Source organism: Balearica regulorum, chromosome 18 (genome assembly GCF_011004875.1).
Source record: "Balearica regulorum gibbericeps isolate bBalReg1 chromosome 18, bBalReg1.pri, whole genome shotgun sequence".
Taxonomy (NCBI): domain Eukaryota; kingdom Metazoa; phylum Chordata; class Aves; order Gruiformes; family Gruidae; genus Balearica; species Balearica regulorum.
Window position 1 is genome coordinate 13734930 of NC_046201.1, and position 27294 is coordinate 13762223.

Genomic DNA, 27294 nt, shown 5'->3' on the forward strand with positions numbered 1-27294 from the left:
CTGCTTGTTAATAAGACCCATTTCTTAACTGTATCCTTGAACTGGCTGATGGGAAAAAATCTTTTTCTTTTATTTTCTAAAGGTGGATCCAGTTAATGTTTATCAAAAAAATATATGTGCTAACACGGCTGAGCGAATAGCACAACATGGCATGACAGAGCAGGAATAACTTGAATTGCTGTTGCCACCAGACTGATCATAAAGCTAGCTTCTGATGGGAGAGATTTAATCCTCTTGAAGACAGTATTGTCATGATATAACATTTTGCCTATCAATCAGAGTTCTCTACAGGTGTAGCCAAAATAAACTGCAGCCATGTCTTCGGATGCTGAGATGGCCATCTTTGGGGAGGCAGCTGCATATCTCCGAAAGTCAGAGAAGGAAAGAATTGCAGCCCAGAACAAGCCTTTCGATGCCAAGTCATCCGTCTTTGTGGTGCATCCTAAGGAATCCTTTGTGAAAGGGACAATCCAGAGTAGGCAATCAGGGAAGGTCACTGTCAAGACTGAAGCTGGAGAGGTGAGGGGAAAAAACAGTCTGAAGGACACCATTGATTCCCAGTCTCATCTCTTAGCTGACATACATGGTTCTCCTCCTTCTGACAGACCCTGACTGTGAAGGAAGATCAGGTCTTTGCCATGAACCCTCCCAAGTACGATAAAATCGAGGACATGGCCATGATGACCCACCTCCACGAACCCGCTGTGCTGTACAACCTCAAAGAGCGTTACGCAGCCTGGATGATCTACGTAAGTACCAGCAGCAGTCTTCCTTTGGGTAGCTAGGAGGAACTGCTCTGCCAGGCTAAGTGGAAGCCAACGTGCTGTCTCCCTTCCTCGCAGACCTACTCGGGTCTCTTCTGCGTCACTGTCAACCCCTACAAGTGGCTGCCGGTGTACAACCCAGAGGTGGTGTTGGCCTACCGAGGCAAGAAGCGCCAGGAGGCCCCTCCACACATCTTCTCCATCTCTGACAGTGCCTATCAGTCCATGCTAACTGGTGAGTGGCTGTAACTCCCTTAAGGTAATTATACTGTGAATAGCTTTCAGGGGAATAACAAGTTGTGTCTAAACTCTCAGTTTGGATTGTTTCTTTCCAGGGTCATTTCCCAGATCACCCATATTTGTTACTCTAAAGATTCTAGATGTCCCTTTAAGCAGAATCTCAAAGAAGCTGTGTTTAGCTCTAAGGACTATTACAATAAGCATAGAGTGAACTCCTCCAGATCTGTTTTCATCTTCTTAAGTCCCCCAATGATATCATATCAGGTTTAGCACTTTAATATACAATTTCATGGTTTTTTTACTGCACATCTGAGCTTTATGCTGCAAAAACATTATTTCAGTGGGCAATAAAGCCATTTTCTCCTTCTTTTGCACACAGTATAAAAAAGATACTAAGAACATTAAGAAAACAATTAGAATGTTTCACAGAATCATAGAATCATAGAAGTATAGAATGGTTTGGGTTTGAAGGGACCTTAAAGCCCGTCTAGTTCCAACCCCCCTGCTATGGGCAGGGACACCCTCCACTAGACCACGTTGCCAAAAGCATCATTCAACCTGGCCTTCAACACTTCCAGGGATGGGGCCTCCACAACCTCTCTGGGCAACCTGTGCCAGTGCCTCACCACTCTAACAGTAAAGAATTTCTTTCTAACATCTAATCTCAATTGACCCTCCTTCAGCTTGAAACCATTATCCCTTGTCCTGTCACTACACTCTCTGATAAACAGTCCCTCTCCAGCTTTCCTGTAGGCCCCTTCAGGTACTGGTAAGCTGCAATGAGATCTCCCCGGAGGCTTCTTTTCTCCAGGCTGAACAACCCCAAGTCTCTCAGCCTGTCCTCATAGGAGAGGTGCTCCAGCCCTCAAATCAGCTTCCTGTCAGAAAAGTGGCCTATCTCTTGTGGCACTGTGCTGTAGCTACCCTGGCCTACCAAACATTTAAGGAGTTCCTTGGTGTAGAAGTCTCTGTGGCTGCCTATGGGACATGGTGGGGTGGGATGCTGGAGTGCAGCTCTGAGCAGTTCCAGTGGAAGTAATGAAAACTAAAAATGACAAAAGTCTTGACTTGCATGTACTTGCCTACTCATGTGGTAAAATTGGAGCGCACAAGGCTGTGTGATGTGCATAATATGCTGGAAACAAGAAGTTGGGCATGTGTAAGGAATAGTGTTGTGGGCTTGAGTGAGTAAAAAATTAAGGTCAGGTATGGCAACATTGTATAGGTGTTGAGTGTCGAGCCAGGGGTTATTCCAGATGCTAGTGAATTGCATGCAGATGACAGTGATTTCTACAGGGAACTGGCGGTGGATCATGTGGATTTATGTCTCTCTGGGCTAATGGCTTGAATGAATACAAATCACTCCCTGGGTTACACTACAAAGTGAGTTTAGATATACCTATGTAGCTTTGGTAAAATGTCTACTTTAATCTTCTGCAGCCAAGAATATACATGCCTGAAAGAATAATGCCTAAAGTACAGAAAGAGATAACATGTTTTCAGTGGGCTGATGGCTCCTCTGATGGGCCTGGAAACAGCTGGGACAGGGTATTATTTGGACTCCCCCACTTGCCATTGACTCTCTATACTGGGAGGGTGCAGATGAGCTTTTATCATGTGACCTGATATTAACCTGAAATTTTAATTTCATTTGAATATTTCCTCTTTTTTTTTTTCTCACTGTGTAACTTTTAAAACAAGATCTGATTTTTTGCAAGAAATCTAGCAAAAAATCAAAAGAGAAAATGAAGATGGTGAAAAAAACATTAATAGAAAACATTAATTCTTCTGCATTTGATAGAAAGATGAATGAACAAAGGAAAGGAAGAAGAAAGAGGGAAAAAAAGTGTTGCTGAAATGTCAATTTTTTGATAGAATCCAAAATCTTTCTAGGGCGGAGTACTACTGAGGCAAGTTACTTAACTGCCAAACATATGTTTTTGTCAAACAACTACCATGATATCTTATTTTTAGACCATTTTTAGTATTTTCTGTGTTGTTCATTGGCATTACAGTTTCTTTGTTTCTGCCTCTAATACAGATCATGAAAACCAGTCGATCCTGATCACGTATGTACACCCCTGCTCGGGTCCCTGTAGGGCTGCCTGGTGCCAGGGGACCTCCTGCCTGACCACATGCTCTCTGCTTCTCTCTTTGGTTTGGCAGCGGAGAATCCGGTGCAGGGAAGACTGTGAACACAAAGCGTGTCATCCAGTACTTTGCAACAATTGCAGTGAGTGGGGAGAAAAAGAAGGAGGAGAAGCAACAATCAGGCAAAATGCAGGTGAGTTACCAATTACTAACATTTTGTCTAGTTCTGCAGTTATTATGTGGATTTAACTGTGTCTTTTAACAGTAATTATCCTGTAGGGAACGCTTGAGGATCAAATCATCAGTGCCAACCCACTGCTGGAGGCCTTTGGAAATGCCAAGACTGTGAGGAATGACAACTCCTCACGCTTTGTGAGTTTTCACGCAAAACCGGCTTCAATTTACAAGTGGGAAGAAGGGTATTGTTATTGAGTGCTTCCTGAAATTCAACAATAAGAAATTTATATTCATGTTTCCTTAAATATTTCCTCATTTTATAGCTAAGTATTGAAACAAAAGACAAAATACACATATAAATGACAGAAATAAAATTTAAAATGGAACCTTAAATGTACATTCAGTGCAAATATACCCTGAAATGGTAAACTGGTAGAATGATACATACATCTGTTTTCACTGTATAAAATGTTCATTTCCTAGTTCAGCCCTCAGCAGAACTTTATTCAAATCTAGATCAGATTGTTCTGGGCCTCATACAGTCAAGTTTTGAAACAGCCTCTGGGTACCTTTCCTAAAACTGCAATACACTAATATTAAAAATGTTGGTGTTTGTGTCTAGTCAGAATTTCTCTTACTGCAGTGTGTGATGTTGCCATTTGTGCTTTCATAATAAACCTCTAGCTCTGACTTCTCTATGACTCCCTTTAGGAAGTAGAGCTTCCCTTCTGTTGTCCGAACTCCATCCACATATCCTCTCCTTAAAACTGTCATCTCTTTTTTTTGTTTCCCCCTTTCTTAAGGGTAAGTTCATCAGGATTCACTTTGGTGCCACAGGCAAACTGGCTTCTGCTGACATTGAAACATGTAAGAGACCCTCCTGGCCTGATCACGTTCCTTCCTCCCTTTCCACCTCAGTGTACTCTCTCAGACCTAACTCTGTCCTACTGTCTTTGACAGATCTGCTGGAGAAGTCCAGAGTCACTTTCCAGCTCAAGGCAGAAAGAAGCTACCACATATTTTATCAGATCATATCCAACAAGAAACCAGAGCTAATTGGTAGGAAGTATTATGAATTCTTTGATGGAATCCAATAACATTTATCTTCATTCTTATGCCCAGATATGTCCTATTCCTCTTTGCAGACATGCTCCTCATTACCACCAACCCATATGACTACCAATTTGTGAGTCAGGGGGAGATCACTGTTGCCAGCATTAATGATCAGGAGGAACTGATGGCTACAGATGTAAGTGACACAAAGCATATTGATATGGTGAAAGTTCCATTTAATGACCCAGAGGTTTATTTGACTGATTCTGTTGCCAGAGTGCTATTGACATCCTGGGCTTCACCGCTGATGAGAAAACAGCCATTTACAAGCTGACAGGGGCTGTCATGCACTATGGGAACCTGAAGTTCAAGCAGAAGCAGCGTGAGGAGCAGGCAGAGCCGGATGGCACAGAAGGTATTAGGATAATTTGCTATTGATCTGTCCGTACTACCAGCAAAATTTTGCATTGTGAGACCAACAGAGTCAGTAGAAAAGGTGTTTTTTGAAAATGGCAAGCTTTTTTCCTTCTAAGAAGAGACTTTTTTTTTTTTTTTTTTTTTAAGAAATTGAGTTAAGCATTCCAAGGACAAAAAAAAAGATTGCTTAGATGTCTTCTTCTCATTGTCTTTAAGCCTGAATTCTAAATTTTTAGGTTTCTTGGCTCTGAAATCTCCATTGTCTCACATCACATTGTCTCTCCTCTATCCTCCCAGTTCTAGGGAATGACATTGAAAGAAACAGAGAGATATGGTTTATCAACACCTGACTCTGAAGCTGGTGTCACCAGCAGAATTTTTGGGTTTTCAGTCATGGGATGATCTCAGGCCTGCTGGGGCCTGATGGGATTCACCTTTCTCAATGGGGCAAAAATATTTTTGTTCATGAGCTAGTGTGACTGATTGAAAGAGATTTAAATTCCATTTGGAGGGGGAAGGGATAAAATTAGGCTTACTAGACATAAGCTATGTGATAGCATGACAATGTCTGAGGGATAGTGTGCTAGTGAGAGCTTACATTCTTCTCCATAATGTACTGAGTACTCTGGAACACTATTTGAAGTATTTGCACACTATTGCATGCAGCATGAGGAATAAACAAGAAAAAGAAGCAGCTTTGTCTCAGTCCCAGAGCTATGACATCATTAGCATAAATGAGACTTGGTGGGAAGAGTCCTGTGACTAGAGTGCTGTGATTGATAGTTATAGGCTTTTCAGGAGTGAGAAGCAGGACAAACAAGGTGGAGGGATAGCACTGCATGTTAAGGAGAAGTTGGACTGTACAGCGCTTGCAGTTGGGGACAATATGATTGAAAGCCTCTGTGTAAGGATTAGGGGTAAAGCTAATAAAGCAGATGTTGTGGGAGTCTACGTCAGATCACCCAGCTAGGATGGTGACACTGATGTACTATTCTATATGAAATTAAGGGAAATCTCAAATCAGTTGCCCTTGTCCTTATGGCTGACTTCAACTTTCCAGATGTTAACTGGGGCTATCATGCAGTAGACATGAACAGGTCCAGGAAATTCCTGAAACACGTTGAAGATAACTTCTTGATACAGGTACTAAGGGAGCCAACTGGGAAAGGTGCCCTCCTGGATCTGTTGTTTGTAAATAGAGATCTTCTTGTAGATAATGTGATGATTGGTGGCTGTCTTGGCTGTAGTGATCAGGAAATGGTTACATTTAAAATCTTTGGTGATATGAGAAAAACTGTCAGCAGAGCTACTACCCTGGATGTCAGGACTTTAGGATGCTCAAGGAGCTAATTAATAAGATCCCTTGGGAATCTATTTTCCAGGGTATTGAGGTCCGTAAGTACTGGTCACTTTTAGAGAGCCATCTTTTAAGAGCACAGGAGCAGACAATTCCAATGTGCTGGAAGTCAAGCAAGCAGGGCAGAAGGTGGCTTGACTGAACAGGGATCTTCTTCTAGAACTTAGTAGGAAAAAGAAAGTGTATGGACTTTGTAAGCAAGGTCAAGCTACATAGGAAGACTGCAGAGATGCTGTTCACCACTGTAAGGAGAAAATTCATACAGCCAAAGTTCAGTTGGAGTTGAAATTGGCCAGTACTGTACTGGATAACAAAAAAGGCTTTTTAAAGTATGTTAACAGCAAAAAGAGGACAAAGAAAACAGTGATCCATTACTTGATGAGGTTGGTCAGCTCACAAATAGGGATAAAGAAAAAGCAGGGACATTTAATGCCTTCTTCACCTCTGTCTTTAGCACCAATGATGGGCCCTGGGACGCACTGAGCCCAGGGTTGGAGGACTGAGACTAGGGGAGTGATAAGCTACTAACTGACTTCAAACTTGTACTGGATTTGCTGCTGCAACTGAATGCACATAAGTCTATGGGCCCCAATGGGATTAATCCTAGGGTACTGAAAGAGTTGACCAATGTTGTAAGACCTTGCTCATTATTTATCAGCTGTCTTGGGAATCTGGAAAGGTCCCAGTTGACTGGAAGCTAGCAAATGTTATTCCAATTTTCAAACAGGGCAAAAAAGATGACCCTGGTAATTATAGGCCTGTCACTTTGGTGCCTGGTAAAGATACGGAGAAGATTATTCTGGGCATTATTAAAAAAACAGTTGGAAGACAATGCAGTCATCAGTCAAAGCCAGCATGGGTTCATGAAGGGAAAGTCATGCCTTATTTAATGTACTTTTATGACAAGGTTACCTACCTAGTGGATGAAGGGAAGGCAATGGATGTGGATTTTTTTTGTTTTTTTATTTTAGCAAAACTTTTGATACTGTCTCTCACAGTATCCTTCTGGACAAAGTATCTAGCATACAGCTAGACATGTACACAATACAGTGAGTGAACAATTTGCTGAAGGGTTAGACTCAAATGGTTGTCGTAAATGTGGTAACATCTGACTGGCGACCAGTCACTAGTGGTGTTCCCCAGGGCTCAATTTTAGGTTCAATTCTCTTCAGTGTTTTTTTCAATGACCTGGAAATGGGAGTTAAGTGCACACTAAATTAAGTTTGCCAGCAATACTAAATTAGGAGGAACAAGTGATTACCTTGAGTGTAGAGAGGTCTTACAGAGAGATCTTGATAGAGTACTGGGCAATTGCCAACCGCATGAAATTTAACAAGGACAAATGCTGGATTCTGCACCCGGGACAGTATAATCTTCAATGTACATGTAGATTGGGGGACAAGAGGTTGGAGTGCAGCCCTGCATAAAGGGATCTGAAGGTTTTAGTTGATGAGTCAGCAATGTACCCTGGTGGCCAAAAGGACCAACCGTATCCTAGGGTGCATTAAGCACCATATAGCTAACCGGTTAAAAGAAGTGATTGTACCACTATACTCAGCATGAGGATAGCTTCACCTCATGTACTGTGTACAGTTTTAGGCTCTGTAGTACAAAAAGGATGTAAAAATATTTGAATATATCCACTGGAGGGCATAAAGGATGGTGAAAGAACTAGAGGGCATGACTTATGAAGAACAGATGAGGTTACTAGGTTTGTTTAGTTTAAAGAAGAGGAGACCAAGAGGTGACCTCATTGATGTAAACTTCCTGATGAGGGGGAGGGAAGAGTGAGGTGCTGATCTCTTCTCTCTGGTGTATGGTGATAGGATGTGAGGGAATGGCTTAAAGCTGTGTCAGGGGAAGTTCAGATTGGATATTAGGAAAAAAGTTCTTCACTGAGAGGGTGGTCAAGCACCAAAGTGTTTGTGGCCCCAAGCCTGTCAGCATTCAAGAAGCATTTGGACAATGCTCTTAGATATATGGTTTAATTTCTAGGTTGTGCTGTGTGGATACAGGAGTTAGACTTGATAATCCTTGTGGGTCCCTTTCAAACCAGGATATTCTATGATTCTTGTGTTGGATTTGCATGGCAAGGTTTTGTTAGCGGGGGAGGCTACAGGAGTGGCTTCTGTGAGAAGCTGCTAGAAGCTTCCCCTGTGTCTGATAGAGCCAACGCCAGCTGGCTCCAAGACGGACCCAACGCTGGCCAAGGCCAAGCCAATCAGCGCATCTGTGATAACATATTTAAGAAGGAAAAAAAAAACAGTTAGAGAGAGCTTTTGCAGCCGGAGAGAGGAGTGAGAAGATGTGAGAAACTCTGCAGACACCAAGGTCAGTGCAGAAGGAGGGGGAGGAGGTGCTCCAGGTGCCGGAGCAGAGATCCCCCCGCAGCCTGTGGTGAAGACCATGGTGAAGCACGCTGTCCCCCTGCAGCCCATGGAGGAAGGATGAGGGGTGTAGCGATTCCACCTGCAGCCCGTGGAGGACCCCATGCTGGAGCAGGTGGAGGCACCTGAAGGAGGCTGTGGCCCCATGGGAAGCCCATGCTGGAGCAAGCTCCTGGCAGGACCTGTGGACCCATGGAGAGAGGAGCCCACGCCAGAGCAGGTTTGCTGTCAGGACTTGTGACCCCATGGGAAACCCACGCTGGAGCAGTTTGCTCCTGAAGTTCTGCACTCCGTGGGAGAGACACACACTGGAGCAGTTCATGAAGGACTGTCTCCCGTGAGAGGGACTCCATGTTGGAGCAGGGGAACGATGAGAGGAGTCGTCCCCCTGAGGATGAAGAAGCAGCAGAAACAACGTGTGATGAACTGACCGTAACCCCCATTCCCCGTCCCCCTGTGCTGCTGAGGGGGGGCGGAGGTTGAAGCCGGAAGTGAAGTTGAGCCCAGGAAGATGGGAGGGGTGGGGGGAGGTGTTTTAAGATTGATTTTATTTCTTATGCCTCTAGTCTGTTTTGCTTGGTAATGAACTAGATTAATTTCCTCTCTCAGTTCAGTCTGTTTTGCTCATGATGATAATTAGAGAATGATCTCTCCCTGTCCTTATCTTGACCCATAAGCTTTTCATTGTACTTTTTCTCCCCTGTCTAGGAATGAGGGGAGTGATAGAGCCGCTCTGGTGGGCACCTGGCCCCTAGCCAGGGTCAACCCACCACAATTCTATCACTAGAATTCTATAAACTACCCTTTCGAAATAATTTTATCAAAAACTGTGCATCATCCAATAATTGATTCTTCTTCTCTCTCTTTCTATTATCAGTTGCTGACAAGGCAGCCTACCTGATGGGTCTGAACTCAGCAGACCTGCTCAAGGCACTGTGCTACCCTCGAGTCAAGGTTGGGAATGAGTATGTCACCAAGGGTCAAACTGTGCAGCAGGTAACAACCACTTGGTGATTGGGAACTTCGTCCTTGAATTAGCATCATGAGCATTTTCTTCAGATCTGCATGGTAACTTTCTTTCTTTCCTCCTGGTATAGGTGCACAATTCAGTAGGTGCTCTGGCAAAGGCCGTCTATGAGAGAATGTTCTTGTGGATGGTTGTTCGTATCAATCAACAGCTGGATACGAAGCAGCCCAGACAGTACTTCATTGGTGTCCTGGACATTGCTGGCTTCGAGATCTTTGATGTAAGGAAAAGAGTTTGTTAAATGCTTCTTAGGAGAGCCATCCAACTATTAAGGAAACTCAGAGAAATATGTTGGTTTATTTTACATGATAGTGGAAAAATGATTATGCACTTATAGGAGTTCAGAAGCACGTGGCCATACAAATGTTATGGAGTTACATGAAGAACAATTCAGTAATAACAACTCTCCAGAAATACAAAAGTTCTTATAAGGCATAGAAAGTGAGTGTTAAAGATCCATCAGATAGACCATTATAGGCTGAAAATGGTGGCAAAGGAACACAGGCTTTCTGCAACATCATGTTTGATGTAGTAGGGCACCAAAATTATGTGTTTCAGGATGCCGTGAAAACCAAGGATTTTATCTGAAAGAAGAGAAAAAATTGTATGAAATAACTGAAATATTAAACTTGAATCAGAAACAAGTGCTGTAACATGCCTAGGGACTAATCTAAAATTTTTCCATGAATGTGCTTTATAACTGCGTACAAATTAGGAATATTTATTGCAAAGAATACCAGAAAATCATTTGAGAGCACTGACTTTGAAGTTTATCTTTCTTCAATATGAAGGGAAAGATGTTACTGAGAATGCTGCACATAGCACTTAGTATAGCGTAGGTTTCCCTGTTAGAGTTTGTGAATTTAAATTTCTCAAGTTTCTCTTCTTTCAACTTATGATACCATTGTTGCATGACACGAACAGAGTGCTGACATGAGAGAAGAGAGCTGCAGTGCTAGTCTTCAGATGCATGATATGCAACTACATAGAGTTCCTCTGACCACAGACACCTATTATGTTGAATAACACTAGTCAGTGTTAGGAAAAGGACACTTGCCCTACCATTGACTCTTTCCACTAGATACAGCTGTTAAGTAAAGGACAGATCAGGCTGCTCAGCTGTGTCTGGTACAGGAAAGATGCTCAGCTTGTTACAGGAAAGATGCTGTAGAAGAGTGCTACACATGAATTATAAGCTGACCTAACCGTAGAACTAGTCTGAGTGGAAGGTAATGGAGTAAATCTCACTATTCTATAGAAGTAGGAACACGGTTCAGAAATAGCTGCATCTGTCTGTTTTGCAGTTCAACAGCCTGGAGCAGCTGTGCATCAACTTCACCAATGAGAAACTGCAACAGTTCTTCAACCACCACATGTTTGTGCTGGAGCAGGAGGAGTACAAGAAGGAAGGAATTGAATGGACATTTATTGACTTTGGGATGGACCTGGCTGCCTGCATTGAGCTCATTGAGAAGGTATCCTTCCTGTTCAGATGCATTATGCATCTGGGAATTCTATAGTTACTTGGCATCAGTTTTCAGAGGACTCTGCCACATTCACATCCAAACATACAGTTTTGGTTATTCAAAATACCTGAATATATAGCTTATTTTATCTATGAGGTTTCAACAACTTCATAGCAGCAGCTCTGTACTAATCTCTTCAAGAGCCAAAACACTGCAAATGTCCCAATAACAGCATTCTTTCATAACAGCTGGAGTTAGTTTCCACTATAGAGCCTGCAAATTTCTCTTAAGCTCTGATAGATTAATTTCTACCTAGCAGTACAGCTACAACTGAAGAATTATTATTTTTTTTTAATATTTGCAATATAAAAGATGGAACTTCACAACTTCCAGTTGACAGTTATCCTCTCATGTGCATCAGAGCAATAAGAGAGCAGTAAAGTTCATTACAGTACATGACATTCAGTGACTAAGAGGATCTTGAACAAAGAGCACGTTTATTAAGACATATCCATACACTGTGAGCTGTTTAGACCAAGAGTTTTTGTGAATATGACACTTTTAACTTTATTATACAAATTTTCTAGCACAAATGATGTAAATTTCCATCAGTCACTGAGCCTTTGAAAGTAAACTGACTAAGTATCAGTGTTTAACCTTGATATTTGGATTTGAAAAGACACAGCACTATTGCCTGATCGATACCACAGTCTTTATTTGTGATTTCATACGCTATTGAATATTGCTCAGCCACCTTTGTGTCAGAAGGCCAATTTGACACCTGTATTTCTTTTTCCTTCTTCCAGCCCATGGGCATCTTCTCCATCCTGGAAGAGGAGTGCATGTTCCCCAAGGCAACTGACACCTCTTTCAAGAACAAGCTCTATGACCAGCATCTGGGCAAGTCCAGCAACTTCCAGAAGCCCAAGCCTGCCAAAGGCAAGGCTGAGGCACACTTCTCCTTGGTGCACTATGCTGGCACGGTGGACTACAACATCTCTGGCTGGCTTGAGAAGAACAAGGACCCCCTGAACGAAACAGTCATTGGGTTGTACCAGAAATCATCTGTGAAGACACTAGCCTTACTCTTTGCCTCTTACGGTGGAGAAGCAGGTCAGTTCTATAAAACCTTTAGGTTCATCCATGCACAATGTACAGGGAGACTCACAGATAAACTTTTTTTTTTCATTTTTTTTTTCAATTCTGTAGAAGGTGGTGGAGGCAAGAAGGGTGGCAAGAAGAAGGGTTCTTCTTTCCAGACTGTCTCAGCTCTTTTCCGCGTAAGTACATAATTTGTTATCTCTGTTGATCTGGAAATGGAAAATAAACTCCCTTGAAATCTGAATAGTTCTTGGCTCTAGTTTGGTAAGCTTTAGTCACAGTTTTTTAGAGTTCTTGACCCATGTTCTTATAGTAAGAAAATCCCTCATGGCATTTAACCTCTGTTGCAGTGGATGCAAAGCTTATCCCTTTATCCACTACTTTACAATGATGTTGGCAGCTATGATAATAAAATTATCTTATATAGCCTAGAAGGCTACTTTCCTTTTCCGACAGTTTTCAAGGTGAAATATAGTCTTGTAATGAGATTGTTTTCCCTTTCTGATTAAATTACTTTTTCACCCTCCCCATGTCAGCTGCACACTCTAGCAGTTAGTCTGGTATGTGTGAAATATCCCCATATCTTGAGCTCTAGACTATTGACAAGTCAGAGGCTTAACAGTTCTTTCTCAAGCCTGGGCCTTCCTGGCTGGCTTTTCCATATGCTTCTCCCAGGTGAAGCCGCTGTTCTTCCCTGCAGGTATTCAGGACCATATACTCATCCTTCACCTTAGGGCTACCTTCTTCAAATGGCCTATTTCTTCTTGAATTGCTTTTGTTTTGTTCTTGGTCCCCTTGTCCAGCCTCCCCTGGAATAAAACACGGGCATGTGTGCCTGAGCTCCAGGAGCAGTCACGGGTACAGGTGTAGACCTCTCATGGGTGAAGGACAGTTGTAAATGTCTCCTTAGTTGTCCTCTTGTTCTTCTGTTCTTCCTGGTAGACTCACATTCTACATCACACATTTGAAAAACTGTGTTTTCCAAGATAAACTTGGTAGCCTCTGCCACATTGGGTTTTATTCTGGTTTGGGATCCACCATAATTGTCAAAACTGGCTTTTCAAACACGGCTTACATCACAAAAATACCTCTTTTGATATGGGTTAAAAAAATTGGGAATCTGCCCTCTCAGATGTGATTTGAGGCAGGGCAAATATTACTGATAGCTGTTCAGTTTACAAGGCTTTGGTCCACAGCTAGAATCTGTTGCCCACTTCTCCACTACTGTTATCTTTGTGCCTACCTCTGAATCACATATAAAAAAGAATCTTTCACACTTGGCTCCACAGGGAACGTAGAATAAATGCCAATATTCACTTGAATTAGCTCATTATTTGGAATAGAATTTGTGAAAGATATAAAATATAGTGATATTTCAAATAAAATTATGTCATTAGCATTGTCTATGAGCTTTGTACTGCAAAATGGCATTTTTTTTTACATTTGTTTTACCACAGTATTCATAAAATGGAAAAGAATACTATATTCATATGACTCCAGCAATTTTGATGGCATTATAGTAGTTTTACTGTAAAGCTGAATATGCAGAACAAACATTTACTAATATAAACTTTTGTTCATAATTCTTCAGGAAAACTTAAACAAGCTGATGACCAATCTGCGCAGCACTCACCCACATTTTGTGAGATGCATCATCCCCAATGAAACAAAAACACCTGGTAAAAGCCTCAAGTATATAGAGACCTTCCTGTGATACTGAAGATGCAGTCCGCAGTATTCATTTGTGCTCTGCATTGTTAGGTGTCATGGAGCATGAACTGGTGCTGCACCAGCTTCGGTGCAATGGCGTGCTGGAAGGGATCAGAATTTGCAGGAAAGGATTCCCCAGCAGAGTCCTGTATGCTGACTTTAAACAGAGGTCAGGTTTCTCCAGCATACTGTCTTCTTATAGCTAAGTCCACATGTATACAGCCATAACCTGGTGGGACAATTTAGGGCCATGTTATGACATTGATATATCTTTTGTAGACATGGGATAAGTACTCTGTTTTCTTTACTCAGCACCTGTTCTTTTGACAGCATTACATGACTCACTGAAAGCAAACAGGACATAGAAGTATCCTCCCTAGAAAGGTCCTGACGTCTGTTGCAAGGACAGCTGGAATCTGTATAAGCAGTTATCAGGGAGTAACAATGGTCTAGTGCTCCCTAAGAGAAGGAGAACTAGGAGCTGAAAGTGACCCCAGGGCTGACCCTCACCAACAACACCCAACAGGGTGCAGTCCAAAAGGGTCTGAACATGGTGGCCAGAGCTGAGAGCTGGTAACGCGTTCATTGACAATCCCAGACAGGGCTACCATTGAATCAGATCAAGGCGCCATCTGGGTAGTCCTGTCAGGAGCAGCAGGAGATGGGGCTAGAGACAGCACTGGAAACAAAGCTACAATATCCATACAGGAGCTCCATGGAGGAGACAACTACTTACAGTATAGGTCCAAGGTCGATCAAGAAAACAAGGACAGAGACTGGGCTGGAGAACAGCTATGATGTAACTCATGAAAGAAATGACATCCCAGGCCTAAGCTGAAATGGAGCCCTTGGGTCCGTGGTGGAGGCCCTAGGTGAGGCTGGTAAGGGCTGTTCAGACCTACTGGTGCCTTCAGGGCCCTGAGAGCAATGTGATTACTTAGAGACAGATTAGATGGTGTGCCAAGTTTCCTTCCAGTCCCAGCTAGCTCAAATTCCAAACTAATGCAGCTTTTTTTGTAACTTCTATATGTTAGTTATTTAAATAATGCATTCATTATAATATTTAACACAGTGTTTCCATTTTTTAAACAGTTATTTTACTGTCAGTGATACTGTAGTATCATCTACTCCACGTAGAATTATAATGGCTAACTTGTTGCAAATGTTGCTCGCGTTGCTCAGAAAATTTATCTCTATCTAATAAAGGAATGTCTCAAAAAATTAGTCAAGGTTCAGCCAAGACATTGTCCTGCCACATTGTCCAGCCAATAAGCTTTTCTTATAAAAGAATGTTAGCTTGGGTAATAAGAATATTCTTACATTCTGCTTTTTCCTACAGATACAAGGTGTTGAATGCAAGTGCTGTCCCAGAGGGACAGTTCATGGATAGCAAGAAAGCTTCGGAGAAGCTCCTTGGAACCATTGCCATTGATCACACCCAATATAAATTTGGTCATACCAAGGTACAAGTACATCTTGGTTAAAATGTAGAGATTTGTTACAGACATATTAATATAGGTATGAATGAAATATGAATAGAAATGTACATTCATGAAAGCACTAGAAACAAAAACAATGCAAGGACTAAAGCAACAGGATGCATAAATAACCAAGGACATGATTGCCAGCAGTAAAAGTGGTAGCAGGAAGATGTAGATTGCACCAAGACCACAGGGTAGTCCCATAAGCAGATATTCTGTGCTCTGTTAACTAGGAGGATGGCAACAGAAAGACTGTATCCAAAAGATACAGAAAATGAGGAAACAAAAGAAAATGGACAGCAGCCTTCACTGAGTTTTGTGAAGTATGAAGCAATATTCTGAAGTGAAGAACATTCGGCAAAGTCATTGATTCCTAAAAGGGATAAAAAAGCTTGTCCAGTTACCAGTTTGTGACTGCCAATCAAAATAAACCTAGAGGATGTAGTGAGGAATTGGTAGATTAAATTCCTTGGGTTTTTGTATATCAGACAAGTCATACCATCCAGACTACCGGCACACACTGCTGTTTGTAATCATATTGGTGTGAAAGTGTGAGTGGTTAAAGTCAATTTAGAGAACTAAATAAAATAAAAATATCATCTTCCCCTTCCATAAAGTCTCAATTACTTTGGTAACAGTAATTCCTATGGAAATGTAATCTGTTTGTGTATTGATGACATAAGAGTGATGTCTTATGCCATCCTGTTTCTCAAGGTGTTCTTCAAAGCTGGACTGATAGGTCTCCTGGAGGAGATGAGGGATGAGAAGCTGGCACAGCTCATCACCCGCACACAAGCCAGATGCAGGGGCTTCCTGATGAGAATGGAGTACCAGAGAATGGTGGAGAGGAGGTAGACATTCTTCTTAAAGTTCATCTCATTGCCCATTGTTTCTGAAGGCATCACACTAACAATTCTTTCCATGTGTACTGAATAACTTGCTATAGGTGACTGTGCTTGAGCAGGAGGGGTGGGACAAGATGTCCTCCTGAGGTTTCTTCCAGTCTCAACCACTCTGTGATTCTGTGATTTAGTCATTCTGTGTTTGGTTTGAATTTCAGGGAGTCTGTATTCTGCATCCAGTACAACATTCGTGCATTCATGAATGTCAAGCACTGGTCCTGGATGAAGCTGTTCTTCAAGATCAAGCCCTTGCTGAAGAGTGCAGAATCTGAGAAGGAGATGGCCAACATGAAACAAGAGTTTGAGAAAACCAAGGAAGAGCTTGCAAAGTCTGAGGCAAAGAGGAAGGAGCTGGAGGAGAAAATGGTGGCCCTGCTGCAGGAGAAGAATGACCTGCAAATCCAAGTACAGGCTGTGAGTATCATCAGTGAACTTCATACTTAGTAAAAAATGAAGATCAAACACATCTTCCAAAGAACAGAATCAAATAGGACTAATTAATCTGCACAGCAGCCATGATGAAACTCAACTTTATTAAAAAAGGCCATATACATACTGTCATAGATGTGGCCTTGGTAGGTGATTTGCACTGGAGAGACATCCCCATATACTCAATGTAAAGAAGAAAATATCTTCAATAAAAGTATATGAGTGTATATAAAATATATAAAAATTAGAAACATACAAGACAGATATATCTAAAACATATGTAAAAACATATGTGTGAATATATAATATATCTACACATAAAGTAGATCTACACATAAATGTATATATTAAATGTATATATTTACAAAACTATATGTATATACAAACACAGTGTGAAGCGCATATATATATATATATAAAAAAAGTACATGTGACCATATGGTCACACTTTAACTAAAATGTTGTCTGAAATGTTCTAGCAGGAACAAGAGTAAAAAGCAGTATGAAAAAAATCCCGTCATTTCAGAGGCTTCTGAAATGTATGATGAAAAGCATGGGAGACATCTTCATCAAGAGAATACACTTGTAGTTGAGTAGGTTGATTTTTCTGAAAGAGCACTTCCTTCATGAATCAGGATGATGGGTTCTAAATCTGCACCAGAATTATTAACAGGCTACATAGCAATCATCACTGAGGCAAAGCTCACAAGCAAAACCTAGAGAATACACGTAACTCCGTATAGAGCTTCACTGTGAAAATCACTTCAGTGAAGAATATGAAAATAATTATACAATGTATAATATTTAAGCTACAAAATTGAATGAGTGAAAAAATCACGAGATATAAATAGTAATAAGAAAAACTTAAATAATTATATCTATTGTAGGAAGAAGGTAGCTTGGCTGACGCTGAGGAAAGATGTGACCAGCTCATCAAAACCAAAATCCAGCTGGAAGCCAAAATTAAGGAGCTGACAGAGAGAGCAGAAGATGAAGAAGAGATGAATGCCGAGCTGACAGCCAAGAAGAGAAAACTGGAGGATGAATGTTCAGAGCTGAAGAAAGACATTGATGACCTTGAGTTAACACTGGCCAAGGTGGAGAAGGAAAAACATGCCACCGAAAACAAGGTACAAGGCAGAACCTGTCACTCTCACTCCAGAAAAGAGCACTGTGATGTTACACGACTTCTGTATCTACTTCCCTTATTTACACATGCTCCCTTCTTCTCAAAGGTGAAAAACCTCACAGAGGAGATGGCAGCCCTGGACGAGACCATTGTGAAGCTGACAAAAGAGAAGAAGGCTCTCCAAGAGGCCCATCAGCAGACACTGGATGACCTGCAGGCAGAAGAGGACAAAGTCAATACGCTGACCAAAGCTAAAACCAAGCTGGAGCAGCAAGTGGACGATGTAAGCACACAGGCATACAGCAAGAGGAGGACAGGTATGGAGTTAGACCTGGCTGGCAGAGCACTGATGGTCTTGCTCTTTTTAGCTGGAAGGGTCCCTGGAGCAGGAGAAGAAACTGCGCATGGACCTTGAGAGAGCTAAGAGGAAACTCGAAGGAGACCTGAAGCTGGCCCACGACAGCATAATGGATTTGGAAAACGATAAGCAGCAGCTGGATGAGAAACTGAAGAAGTAAGTGTGGCTGTGGGGCACCCGAGTGCTGGGCTGGTGCACTTGTCTTTTCCCCCTGAGCTCTAACACGGTTTGCTTTGCCCAAAGGAAAGACTTTGAAATCAGCCAGATCCAGAGCAAAATCGAGGATGAGCAAGCCCTGGGCATGCAATCACAGAAGAAGATCAAGGAGCTGCAGGCAAGTCTCTGTCCCTTGTCCTCTTTCCCCCAGTCTCAGGTGAGGCAGGAGGAGGGCATGGGTGTGAAGGGTCCCTAATGTTCCCCAGGCTCGTATTGAGGAACTGGAGGAGGAAATTGAGGCTGAGCGAACGTCTCGGGCAAAAGCAGAGAAGCATCGGGCTGACCTCTCCAGGGAGCTAGAGGAGATCAGCGAGCGCCTGGAAGAAGCAGGAGGAGCCACCGCAGCTCAGATTGATATGAACAAGAAGCGTGAGGCGGAATTTCAGAAGATGCGTCGCGACCTCGAAGAGGCCACGCTGCAGCACGAAGCCACGGCTGCCGCCCTGCGGAAGAAGCACGCGGACAGCACAGCTGAGCTTGGGGAGCAGATCGACAACCTGCAACGAGTGAAGCAGAAGCTGGAGAAGGAGAAGAGTGAGCTGAAGATGGAGATTGACGACTTGGCCAGTAACATGGAGTCTGTCTCCAAAGCCAAGGTATTGAAAAATATACTGAAAACAACTTGAAAATAAATAATGTTGAAACATATCTTTTTAAAATATGGTCATGTTACAATATAACTCTCTGTCTCTGTGTAGAACTGTATTTTTAACCTTCTATACGGCGCAATGAGCCGTATAGAGCTTGCACAGCTGTTGACATTTTTCTGGTGAGAATCATGCAGTTCCTAAGAAGGAGGCGTCCATACACTAATCTTCTTTCATTCTGTGTGATCTCCACAGGCAAATCTGGAGAAGATGTGTCGCACACTGGAAGACCAGCTGAGTGAGATTAAGACAAAGGAAGAAGAGCACCAGCGCATGATCAACGACCTCAGTGCTCAAAGGGCTCGCCTGCAGACAGAATCAGGTGAGAGCGCCTCCTCTGTGCTGTGGAATGGGAGAGCTTCCAAAACCAGTTTGTTTGGGTCACAAATGACAAGGAAAATATTTCCTTTTTGTGTGTTTTCCTAGGTGAATATTCGCGCCAGGTGGAGGAGAAAGATGCTCTGATTTCTCAGCTGTCTAGAGGCAAGCAGGCTTTCACCCAACAGATTGAGGAACTCAAGAGACAATTAGAGGAAGAGATAAAGGTGATCATAGTTCCTACAGCTGGCCACTGAAAACACTCTTAGCTTCACACTGCCTGGTGAGGACAGGGTCTGCTTAGCACAGGCAATACTGGGAGAAGATTTTCATTTCTGCAGGGAGTGCGATTAGTGGATTTTGTCCTCCAGACTTACATCTGTCCTTCACCGCAAACACCCACACCCTCCCAGCAGTCATGTTTACAGTGTTAAATTAATCCATTACAAGAGATTTCCCAGGATATTACCGTCCCTTGTCCCAATCTCGCTCTTACCCCCCCAGGCCAAGAACGCCCTGGCCCACGCCTTGCAGTCTGCTCGCCACGACTGTGACTTGCTCCGGGAACAATATGAGGAGGAGCAGGAAGCCAAGGGGGAGCTGCAGCGTGCCCTGTCCAAGGCCAACAGCGAAGTGGCCCAGTGGAGAACCAAATACGAGACAGATGCTATTCAGCGCACGGAAGAGCTGGAGGAGGCCAAGTATGTGGTGATAGAATGTGAAGAAGCCAGGGGGGACTGAAAATTCAAAGGTGACATTAGAAGAGACACCTCAAGATCTCTTGAGGAATAAGTTATGTATTTCCTTTGGGGAAGGGTAAGAGAAAATGAGAATCTTTATCCTAAAGAAGTTTAGTGGTTTAGTAAAGGCAAAGGCTAAGAACACCATAAATGAAGCCCTTCACTCTGTGTGACTACAGACTGCAAAATGATTAAGCGTGCTCTTGTAGAAAGCACACTGGTTCCTCTGAGCTAAATGTGAGCTGTGTGTTTACATCTCCCAGGAAGAAGCTGGCACAGCGGCTGCAGGATGCAGAGGAGCACGTTGAAGCCGTCAATGCCAAATGTGCTTCCCTGGAAAAGACAAAGCAGAGGCTGCAGAATGAAGTGGAGGACCTGATGATTGACGTGGAGCGATCAAATGCTGCCTGCGCAGCTCTGGATAAGAAGCAGAAGAACTTTGACAAGGTCTTCTGGGCTCCAGCCTTGGGGTTCCTGGGCAGAGCATCCCCTCCTGATTGCCACGTCCATACTCACGGCCCATTTCTCTTCAGATCCTGGCAGAGTGGAAGCAGAAGTATGAGGAAACGCAGGCTGAGCTGGAAGCCTCCCAGAAGGAGTCTCGCTCTCTCAGCACGGAGCTGTTTAAGATGAAGAATGCCTACGAGGAGTCCTTGGACCACCTGGAAACGCTGAAGCGTGAGAACAAGAACTTGCAGCGTAAGTCCCTGGCCCTCTGCTCCTGGCAGGGCTTTCTCACTATCCACCACTACCCACCGCTCCACACGGGTCCGTGCCTGCAGGTCGGCAAAGATGCCCGTCACCTTGGTGCGACAGGGCCCTTCCCCTTCTGCTCTGTGCCTGACCAGGCGTTTGGTCTTTGTTCGCACAGAGGAGATTTCTGACCTGACGGAGCAGATTGCCGAGGGAGGAAAGGCGATTCATGAGCTGGAGAAAGTCAAGAAGCAGATTGAGCAGGAGAAATCTGAAATCCAGGCTGCTCTGGAGGAAGCTGAGGTACATGTCCATAATAATTTTTTTCCAGAGAGGAGTACTGAGGAGCATTGTGAGAGATAAAGCTTGGGGCTGTCAAGGAAATGTCATTGCTCTCTCTTCCTGTTTGGTCTTAAGCTCAGGCCACAGTTTGCACATCATCCAGAGCAAGACAGTCCCATTTTCCTCTGTAAGCAGTAGTTTGGAAGAGAACAAGTGTAGGTAAAATCCTGTTTCTTTCTTATTCAGGCCTCCCTAGAACATGAAGAGAGTAAGATCCTGCACCTCCACCTTGAGCTCAAGCAGGTGAAGTCTGAGATTGACAGGAAGATAGCAGAGAAAGATGAGGAGATCGACCAGATGAAGAGGAACCACCTCAGAATTGTGGAGTCCATGCAGAGCACCCTGGACGCTGAGATCAGGAGCAGGAATGAAGCCCTGCGGCTGAAGAAGAAGATGGAGGGAGACCTGAATGAAATGGAGATCCAGCTGAGCCATGCCAACCGCGTGGCCGCAGAGGCACAAAAGAACCTGAGAAACACACAGGCAGTGCTCAAGGTCTGTTCAGCAAAGCTACAGAAAGAGAGGTGACATCCCTGACGTTTTTGACACCAAGCGCTCACTGCTGCCTTGTAATTTCTCATTGCTCCAGTGCTGTGCCATCTTATAATTTCCCTTTCTTCTCTTAAAGGACACGCAGATACACTTGGATGATGCTCTCAGGACCCAGGAGGACCTGAAGGAGCAGGTGGCCATGGTGGAGCGCAGAGCAAACCTGTTGCAGGCTGAAGTTGAGGAGCTACGGGCAGCCCTGGAGCAGACGGAGCGGTCGAGGAAAGTGGCTGAGCAGGAGCTTCTGGATGCCACCGAACGTGTGCAGCTCCTCCACACCCAGGTGAGGCACTCTGCTGGAAATGAGTCCCGTCAACAAGAGATAACACAGAATGACATTGCTATGTATCTTGTAAGTGATGACTATGTAAACATTTGAGGAGCCATGCTGTGATACGGCCAATCTGGCCAGCCCCCCATGTCTGGTTTGCTGCTACGGCGCTAAAGAGGACTCTTGCATTAAAGACATTCATAAACAATACTCTCACTATCAACTCTTGATGTGGAGGCATTGGGTCTAAGAGTACAAATCATGTCTTTCCTGCTGCACAGAACACCAGCTTGATCAACACCAAGAAGAAGCTGGAAAAAGACATCGTGCAAATTCAAGGTGAAATGGAGGACATGATCCAGGAATCCCGCAATGCTGAAGAGAAGGCCAAGAAGGCCATCACTGATGTGAGTCGGGGCCTGCTTTCAGTGCTGATGGTGGATGTATTCTCCCCCAAACTGTCTCCAGCCCCAAAATGGCTTTGACCTTTTTCTCTCGTCAGGCAGCCATGATGGCGGAAGAGCTGAAGAAGGAGCAGGACACCAGCGCCCACCTGGAGAGGATGAAGAAGAACCTGGACCAGACGGTGAAGGACCTGCAGCACCGTCTGGATGAGGCTGAGCAGCTGGCACTGAAAGGAGGCAAGAAGCAAATCCAGAAACTGGAGGCCAGAGTGCGTAGGGCTTTTATTTGTGCATGAGTGAACATGGCACATAGGTAACCACCAGGGAAGCTCCAAAGATGGTCTTCTCATTGCAGGTGCGGGAGCTGGAAGGGGAGGTGGATGCTGAGCAGAAGCGCAGCGCTGAAGCCGTGAAGGGTGTGCGCAAGTACGAGAGGAGGGTGAAGGAGCTGACCTACCAGGTAAGGCAGGAGGCGTCCTTGGGCTGAGAGAGTTTTCTCACGGCGAGTCAAATTTCCCAAGGGGAATTGCTAACCTCACGTGGTGGGAAACCAGGAACTCATTCTCTGTCCTGCTTACCAACAACTCTAGTCTGAGGAAGACCGGAAGAATATTCTCAGGCTGCAGGATCTGGTGGACAAGCTGCAAATGAAGGTGAAATCCTACAAGAGACAAGCTGAGGAGGCTGTAAGTATCATTCTGAGTGGTGATAAAGACATTTTCAAAGGGCAGAACTTAGGCATTGAGGAAGTAATTTTGAGAATTCATAAGTTGCTTTTTTCTTTTTATCATGATATGTTTCAGCTTTGATAATGTATCCTGAGGACTGATTAGGAATTCACAGAACAATAAGCAAATAGTTATATTTAAAAATATGAAGACTATATCAGATTATAAATTAATTTCAAATGTAAGTAATCCTCAATTCTCCTTCACAACAACACAGCAATGAAGTAATTTCTTCAAAGCTATCTTATTAATACAATATTTTTAAGTTGTTTTGGGGTTTTTAGTTTTGTTTTAAAGACTATGGGTTTATTTGGTATTTCTGTCCCCTGGTAATAGAAATGTGGTTTTGATAAGCATGCTAGACTTTACCATTTATAGAATGTGAGGTACCAGGGTGTGTAAACAGTGATTTAGCATTTCATACTGCATTTAATGAAAATGGGGGCCCAGAGGTGCTGCTTGAAATTGTTGGTGCCTCCTAAAAGTAGTCCAGCAATGGTGGCAACATGCTGTAGATCAGTTTCCAGCACCAGATGGGGGGATCATCCCAGCACTTCAGAGTTCTCAGTCAAAACAGAGCTCCCGAGGAGTAAGAGATTTGTCTTGCTGGAGCTCACAGTTTTTCTTCGTGAAGCTTGGGCTGATACATTCTGGTTCAGGTGATGAATTGCTCAATGAAGGAGCTGCAGGAGAAGGTGAGCAGACTGTTTTGTTTCTGGAATGCCAAACAAGAGAACAACAGGTCCTTGGAGAGACCCTGGAGGAGCAAGAGCTCAAACCCCACATTACATGAAATGACATTGTCTGAGGCTACACTTGATGGAGACTTCCAAGAAACTTGAAGCTTCTGACATCTGTCATCAGGCGAAGGCACATTCCACCTACAGATGTACACTTACAGACTCTAGATACAGGATCTGGTGACAAATGAGATATGCTTCTTCAGAGAAAGCATCTGGGCCAGGTGAACCTGCCCCATGCTTCCATGAAGTGCTGATGAAAGCGGTTGGACACTCTTTTCTAAATAGAGTGGAGGAACTCATCTGCCACACAGATCTTCTTTCTCAGGAAGTCTGCCTCTTGCCGAGGGCTCCAATCCAGGATGTTGTGGAGGGACTAACAAATCTTGCCTAGCCATCAGATTATTAACCATTACTTCTCCTAGGCATGTGGTTCCTACTTTGAGAAGGAAGCAGGACTAGGTAAGCTGCTAAGATCCCTTTCATCATGAGTTAATCACTGTTTCTGATATTCAGTGATACCACCTGAGATTACAGAGCTCTGGGGACTACAGTGAAAGGCCTGGGAGCTCAAGTGTGATTCTGCTGATCAAGGAGACCACTTGGGTATGAAAAGATGCATTCTTCAGATCAACAGCTGGTTATTTGGCTGGTGTAACAGGCAGGGATTTGGCTTTTATGACTTCATCTTGTTTTGTGAGGAACAAGAACTTCTGGGGAGTGGTGGACTTATGTGAACAAGTAAGGTAAAAGCATATTTGCCAGCATGCTTGCTGATTCAGTGAGAAGAGCTTTAAACAAGGTTTACTGGGGGACGGTAACAAAATTGCCCAAATAAAAAGACAAATGGATGCAGGTAGGAAATATCTGGGGGACAGCATGATGGGGATGGTTCTCACACCTCTGCTGAGAAAGCAACATGGAAGGAAAGCCATCTCATGTGTCTGTAGACAAACTCATACAGCACGAGGAACATGCAGGAGGAATTAGAAGTCTGTGTACAGTCACTGCAGAGCTAAGACCTCCCTGAGACCGCAGACACTGTGCTAGCTCTTACGACTAGAATGTTTTTAAGGACCATCTGTACAAAGCACAAGAATGTGCAGGAAGTCAAGCAGGCTACAAGTAGAGGAAAATGGAAGTGTGAGCCTTTCCATTTTCACAGCTCTCTCTCCTTGCACAGGAGGAGTTGTCCAATGTCAATCTCATCAAGTTCCGCAAGATCCATCACGACCTGGAGGAAGCTGAGGAGCGGGCTGACATTGCAGAGTCACAGGTCAACAAGCTCCGTGTGAAGAGCCGTGAGACATATTAGAAAAATGAAGAAGAATGAGGATCTAGACAGTTGTAAAGTGACAAGGGAATACACAGAATGTGAAGCTCCCTCACTTTTTTCCCCAAAACTATAGTTAGTTAGTTCTTTTAGAAAATTGTAGAAAATAAAGTTTGTAGAGATCTTGGCATAGTAAGTGTTTCAAATTACTTCTCTTTTTCCTTCTGCAATCTCATTAATCTTTTCTATATCCTGAACTTTCTGTATTGTCTATTGTATACCTGCATTACGGTGTATTCTTATATATAATAATGGAAAATTATTAAATATATAGGTACATATACATATCATAGAATCATAGAATAATAGAATGGCTTAGGTTGGAAGGGACCTTAAAGATCATCTAGTTCCAACCCTCCTGCTGCAGGCAGGGACACCCTCCACTAGACCACGTTGCCCAAAGTCCCATCCAACCTGGCCTTCAACACTTCCAGGGATGGGGCATCCACAACCTCTCTGGGCAACCTGTGCCAGTGCCTCACCACTCCAACAGTACAGAATTTCTTTATAACATCCAATCTAAATTGACCCTCCTTCAGCTTAAACCCATTACCCCTTGTCCCACCACTACACTCCCTGATAAACAGTCCCTCTCCAGCTTTCCTGTAGGCCCCTTCAGATACTGGTAAGCCGCAATTAGATCTCCCCGGAGCCTTCTTTTCTCCAGGCTGAACAACCCCAACTCTCTCAGCCTGTCCTCATAGCAGAGGTGCTCCAGCCCTCTGATCAGCTTCATGGCCTCCTCTGGACTCGCTCTGACAGCTCCATGTCTCTCCTGTACTGGGGTCCCCAGAGCTGGACACAGTACTCCAGGTGGGGTCTCACCAGAGCTGAGAAGAGGGGCAGGATCACCTCCCTCGACCTGCTGGTCACACCTCTCTTGATGCAGCCCAGGACATGGTTTGGCTTTCTGGGCTGCAAGTGCACACTGCCGGCTCATGTTGAGCTTCCCATGAATCAACACCCCCAAGTCCTTCTCCTCGGGGCTGCTTTCAATCCACTCCTCGCCCAGCCTATAGTTGTGCTTGGGATTGCGCCGACCCACGTGCAGGACCTTGCACTTGAGCTTCTTGAACTTCATCCGGTTCACACAGGCTTTTTTTTTGAGAGATGAATCCCACCAGGGTTCATCAGGCCTGGTGCTGTGTAGGCCACTCCATTGTCAAAGAACTCAAAATTGTGGTGTTCACTCCAGCCACGGAGCCATGCACTTATGGACTGTGTCCGCCTGTTCCTCCCAGCGTCGCTGCCCTCCTTTGGAAGGAGGGAGGAAAATATTACCTGCACTCCCAAATCCTCCAGTGACTGTCCCAAGAGCCTGAAGTCCCTTTTGATCGCTTTCGTGGTACGTGTCTCTGCTTCATCCCCACCCACATGGAGGAGCAGCTGTGGGTAATAGTCAGAGGGCTGTACCAGGCTGGGGAGTTTCCTTGTAATGTCCTTAACATGGGCCCTGGGGAGGCAGCAGACTTCTCTGAGAGGAGGGTCTGCCCTGCATATTGGGCCCTCTGTACCCTTTCAGAAGGGAGTCCCCTACGACTATAACCCTCCTTTTCTTCTTTGTGTGGTTGGTCACAACCCTAGGCCTGGGCCTTTTGGGCCTAGGTGCTACCTCTGGAGTAGTTTGACTGTCATCCATATCCTCGCTCAAGTGGCCTTCCACAGCCAGAGCCTTGTACCTGTTGCACAGGGGTGCATGGGAAGGCGAGGTGGGTGAGGAGGAGAAGGTTCCTGCCACACCAAGCATGGACGTGTTTCCATTCACTCCCCTCTTTGAGGCTGCTGCCTTCTGCCTGGCAAGGGGAGGATACAGGGTCCCCTTCACCATGGCTTTGGTCTGTTAGCTGTCCCTGTTTCTGCCTCAGGGAGGGCAGAGCTTGGCTCCACCAGTCTATCTCTCTCTCAGCCTCTCTGATGCTCCTTAACCTTTCCACTTCTTCACAGAGTTCTGCCACCAGGCTGAGCAGATCGTCCACCTGGCCACACCTCAGGCAGCCAATGTCACTACTGCCTTCCCCTGCCAGTGCCAAGCTCAGACACTCCCTGCAGCCTGAGAGCTGGGTGGCTGCATGCTTCTGTGGCAGCTCTGTCTGCGTTGCCACATGCCTTCTGGTGAGCACAGAGCTTAGGGCTTTCTGCCTAGTGGGTGCCATGGCTGAACTCCTTCTATGACAGAGTGATGCCCACCAGTGGACTCTCCTTTTGAGCAGGTAGACTGACGAGT

At 44.2% G+C, this 27294-nt stretch overlaps 2 protein-coding genes across 2 annotated transcripts; both read left to right on the top strand.

Moving 5' to 3' along the window:
- Window positions 1-307: 307 nt before the first annotated feature.
- LOC142604370 (myosin heavy chain, skeletal muscle, adult-like) lies at window positions 308-1023 on the top strand. The gene is made up of 3 exons (XM_075770509.1): window positions 308-519; window positions 606-749; window positions 843-1023. The coding sequence occupies exons 1-3, from the start codon at window positions 316-318 to the stop codon at window positions 1011-1013; spliced, it is 519 nt and encodes a 172-aa protein (XP_075626624.1). The 5' UTR covers window positions 308-315; the 3' UTR covers window positions 1014-1023.
- A 1136-nt stretch (window positions 1024-2159) lies between these two features.
- On the top strand, window positions 2160-25067 carry LOC104639113 (myosin heavy chain, skeletal muscle, adult-like). The gene is made up of 36 exons (XM_075771096.1): window positions 2160-2163; window positions 3046-3073; window positions 3171-3288; window positions 3375-3467; window positions 4076-4139; window positions 4233-4331; window positions 4418-4521; window positions 4602-4740; window positions 9364-9482; window positions 9584-9733; window positions 10818-10988; window positions 11786-12092; window positions 12189-12259; window positions 13672-13759; window positions 13842-13959; window positions 15130-15253; window positions 15986-16122; window positions 16332-16587; window positions 17490-17732; window positions 17838-18014; window positions 18100-18245; window positions 18333-18423; window positions 18512-18901; window positions 19148-19274; window positions 19379-19497; window positions 19775-19971; window positions 20274-20457; window positions 20544-20709; window positions 20882-21006; window positions 21232-21540; window positions 21674-21877; window positions 22147-22272; window positions 22368-22538; window positions 22625-22729; window positions 22860-22955; window positions 24921-25067. The coding sequence occupies exons 1-36, from the start codon at window positions 2160-2162 to the stop codon at window positions 25050-25052; spliced, it is 5298 nt and encodes a 1765-aa protein (XP_075627211.1). The 3' UTR covers window positions 25053-25067.
- Window positions 25068-27294: the final 2227 nt, after the last annotated feature.

Excerpts from the sequence above, each read along its gene's own strand:
- LOC142604370 (XM_075770509.1), top strand. The coding sequence starts at position 316 with ATGTCTTCGGATGCTGAGATGGCCATCTTTGGGGAGGCAGCTGCATAT. Across the intron at positions 520-605 it reads TCAAGACTGAAGCTGGAGAG|ACCCTGACTGTGAAGGAAGA; the intron begins GTGAGGGGAAAA and ends TCCTTCTGACAG. Across the intron at positions 750-842 it reads ACGCAGCCTGGATGATCTAC|ACCTACTCGGGTCTCTTCTG; the intron begins GTAAGTACCAGC and ends CCTTCCTCGCAG.
- LOC104639113 (XM_075771096.1), top strand. Across the intron at positions 21,007-21,231 it reads CTGCTCTGGAGGAAGCTGAG|GCCTCCCTAGAACATGAAGA; the intron begins GTACATGTCCAT and ends TTTCTTATTCAG. Across the intron at positions 22,539-22,624 it reads TCCAGAAACTGGAGGCCAGA|GTGCGGGAGCTGGAAGGGGA; the intron begins GTGCGTAGGGCT and ends TTCTCATTGCAG.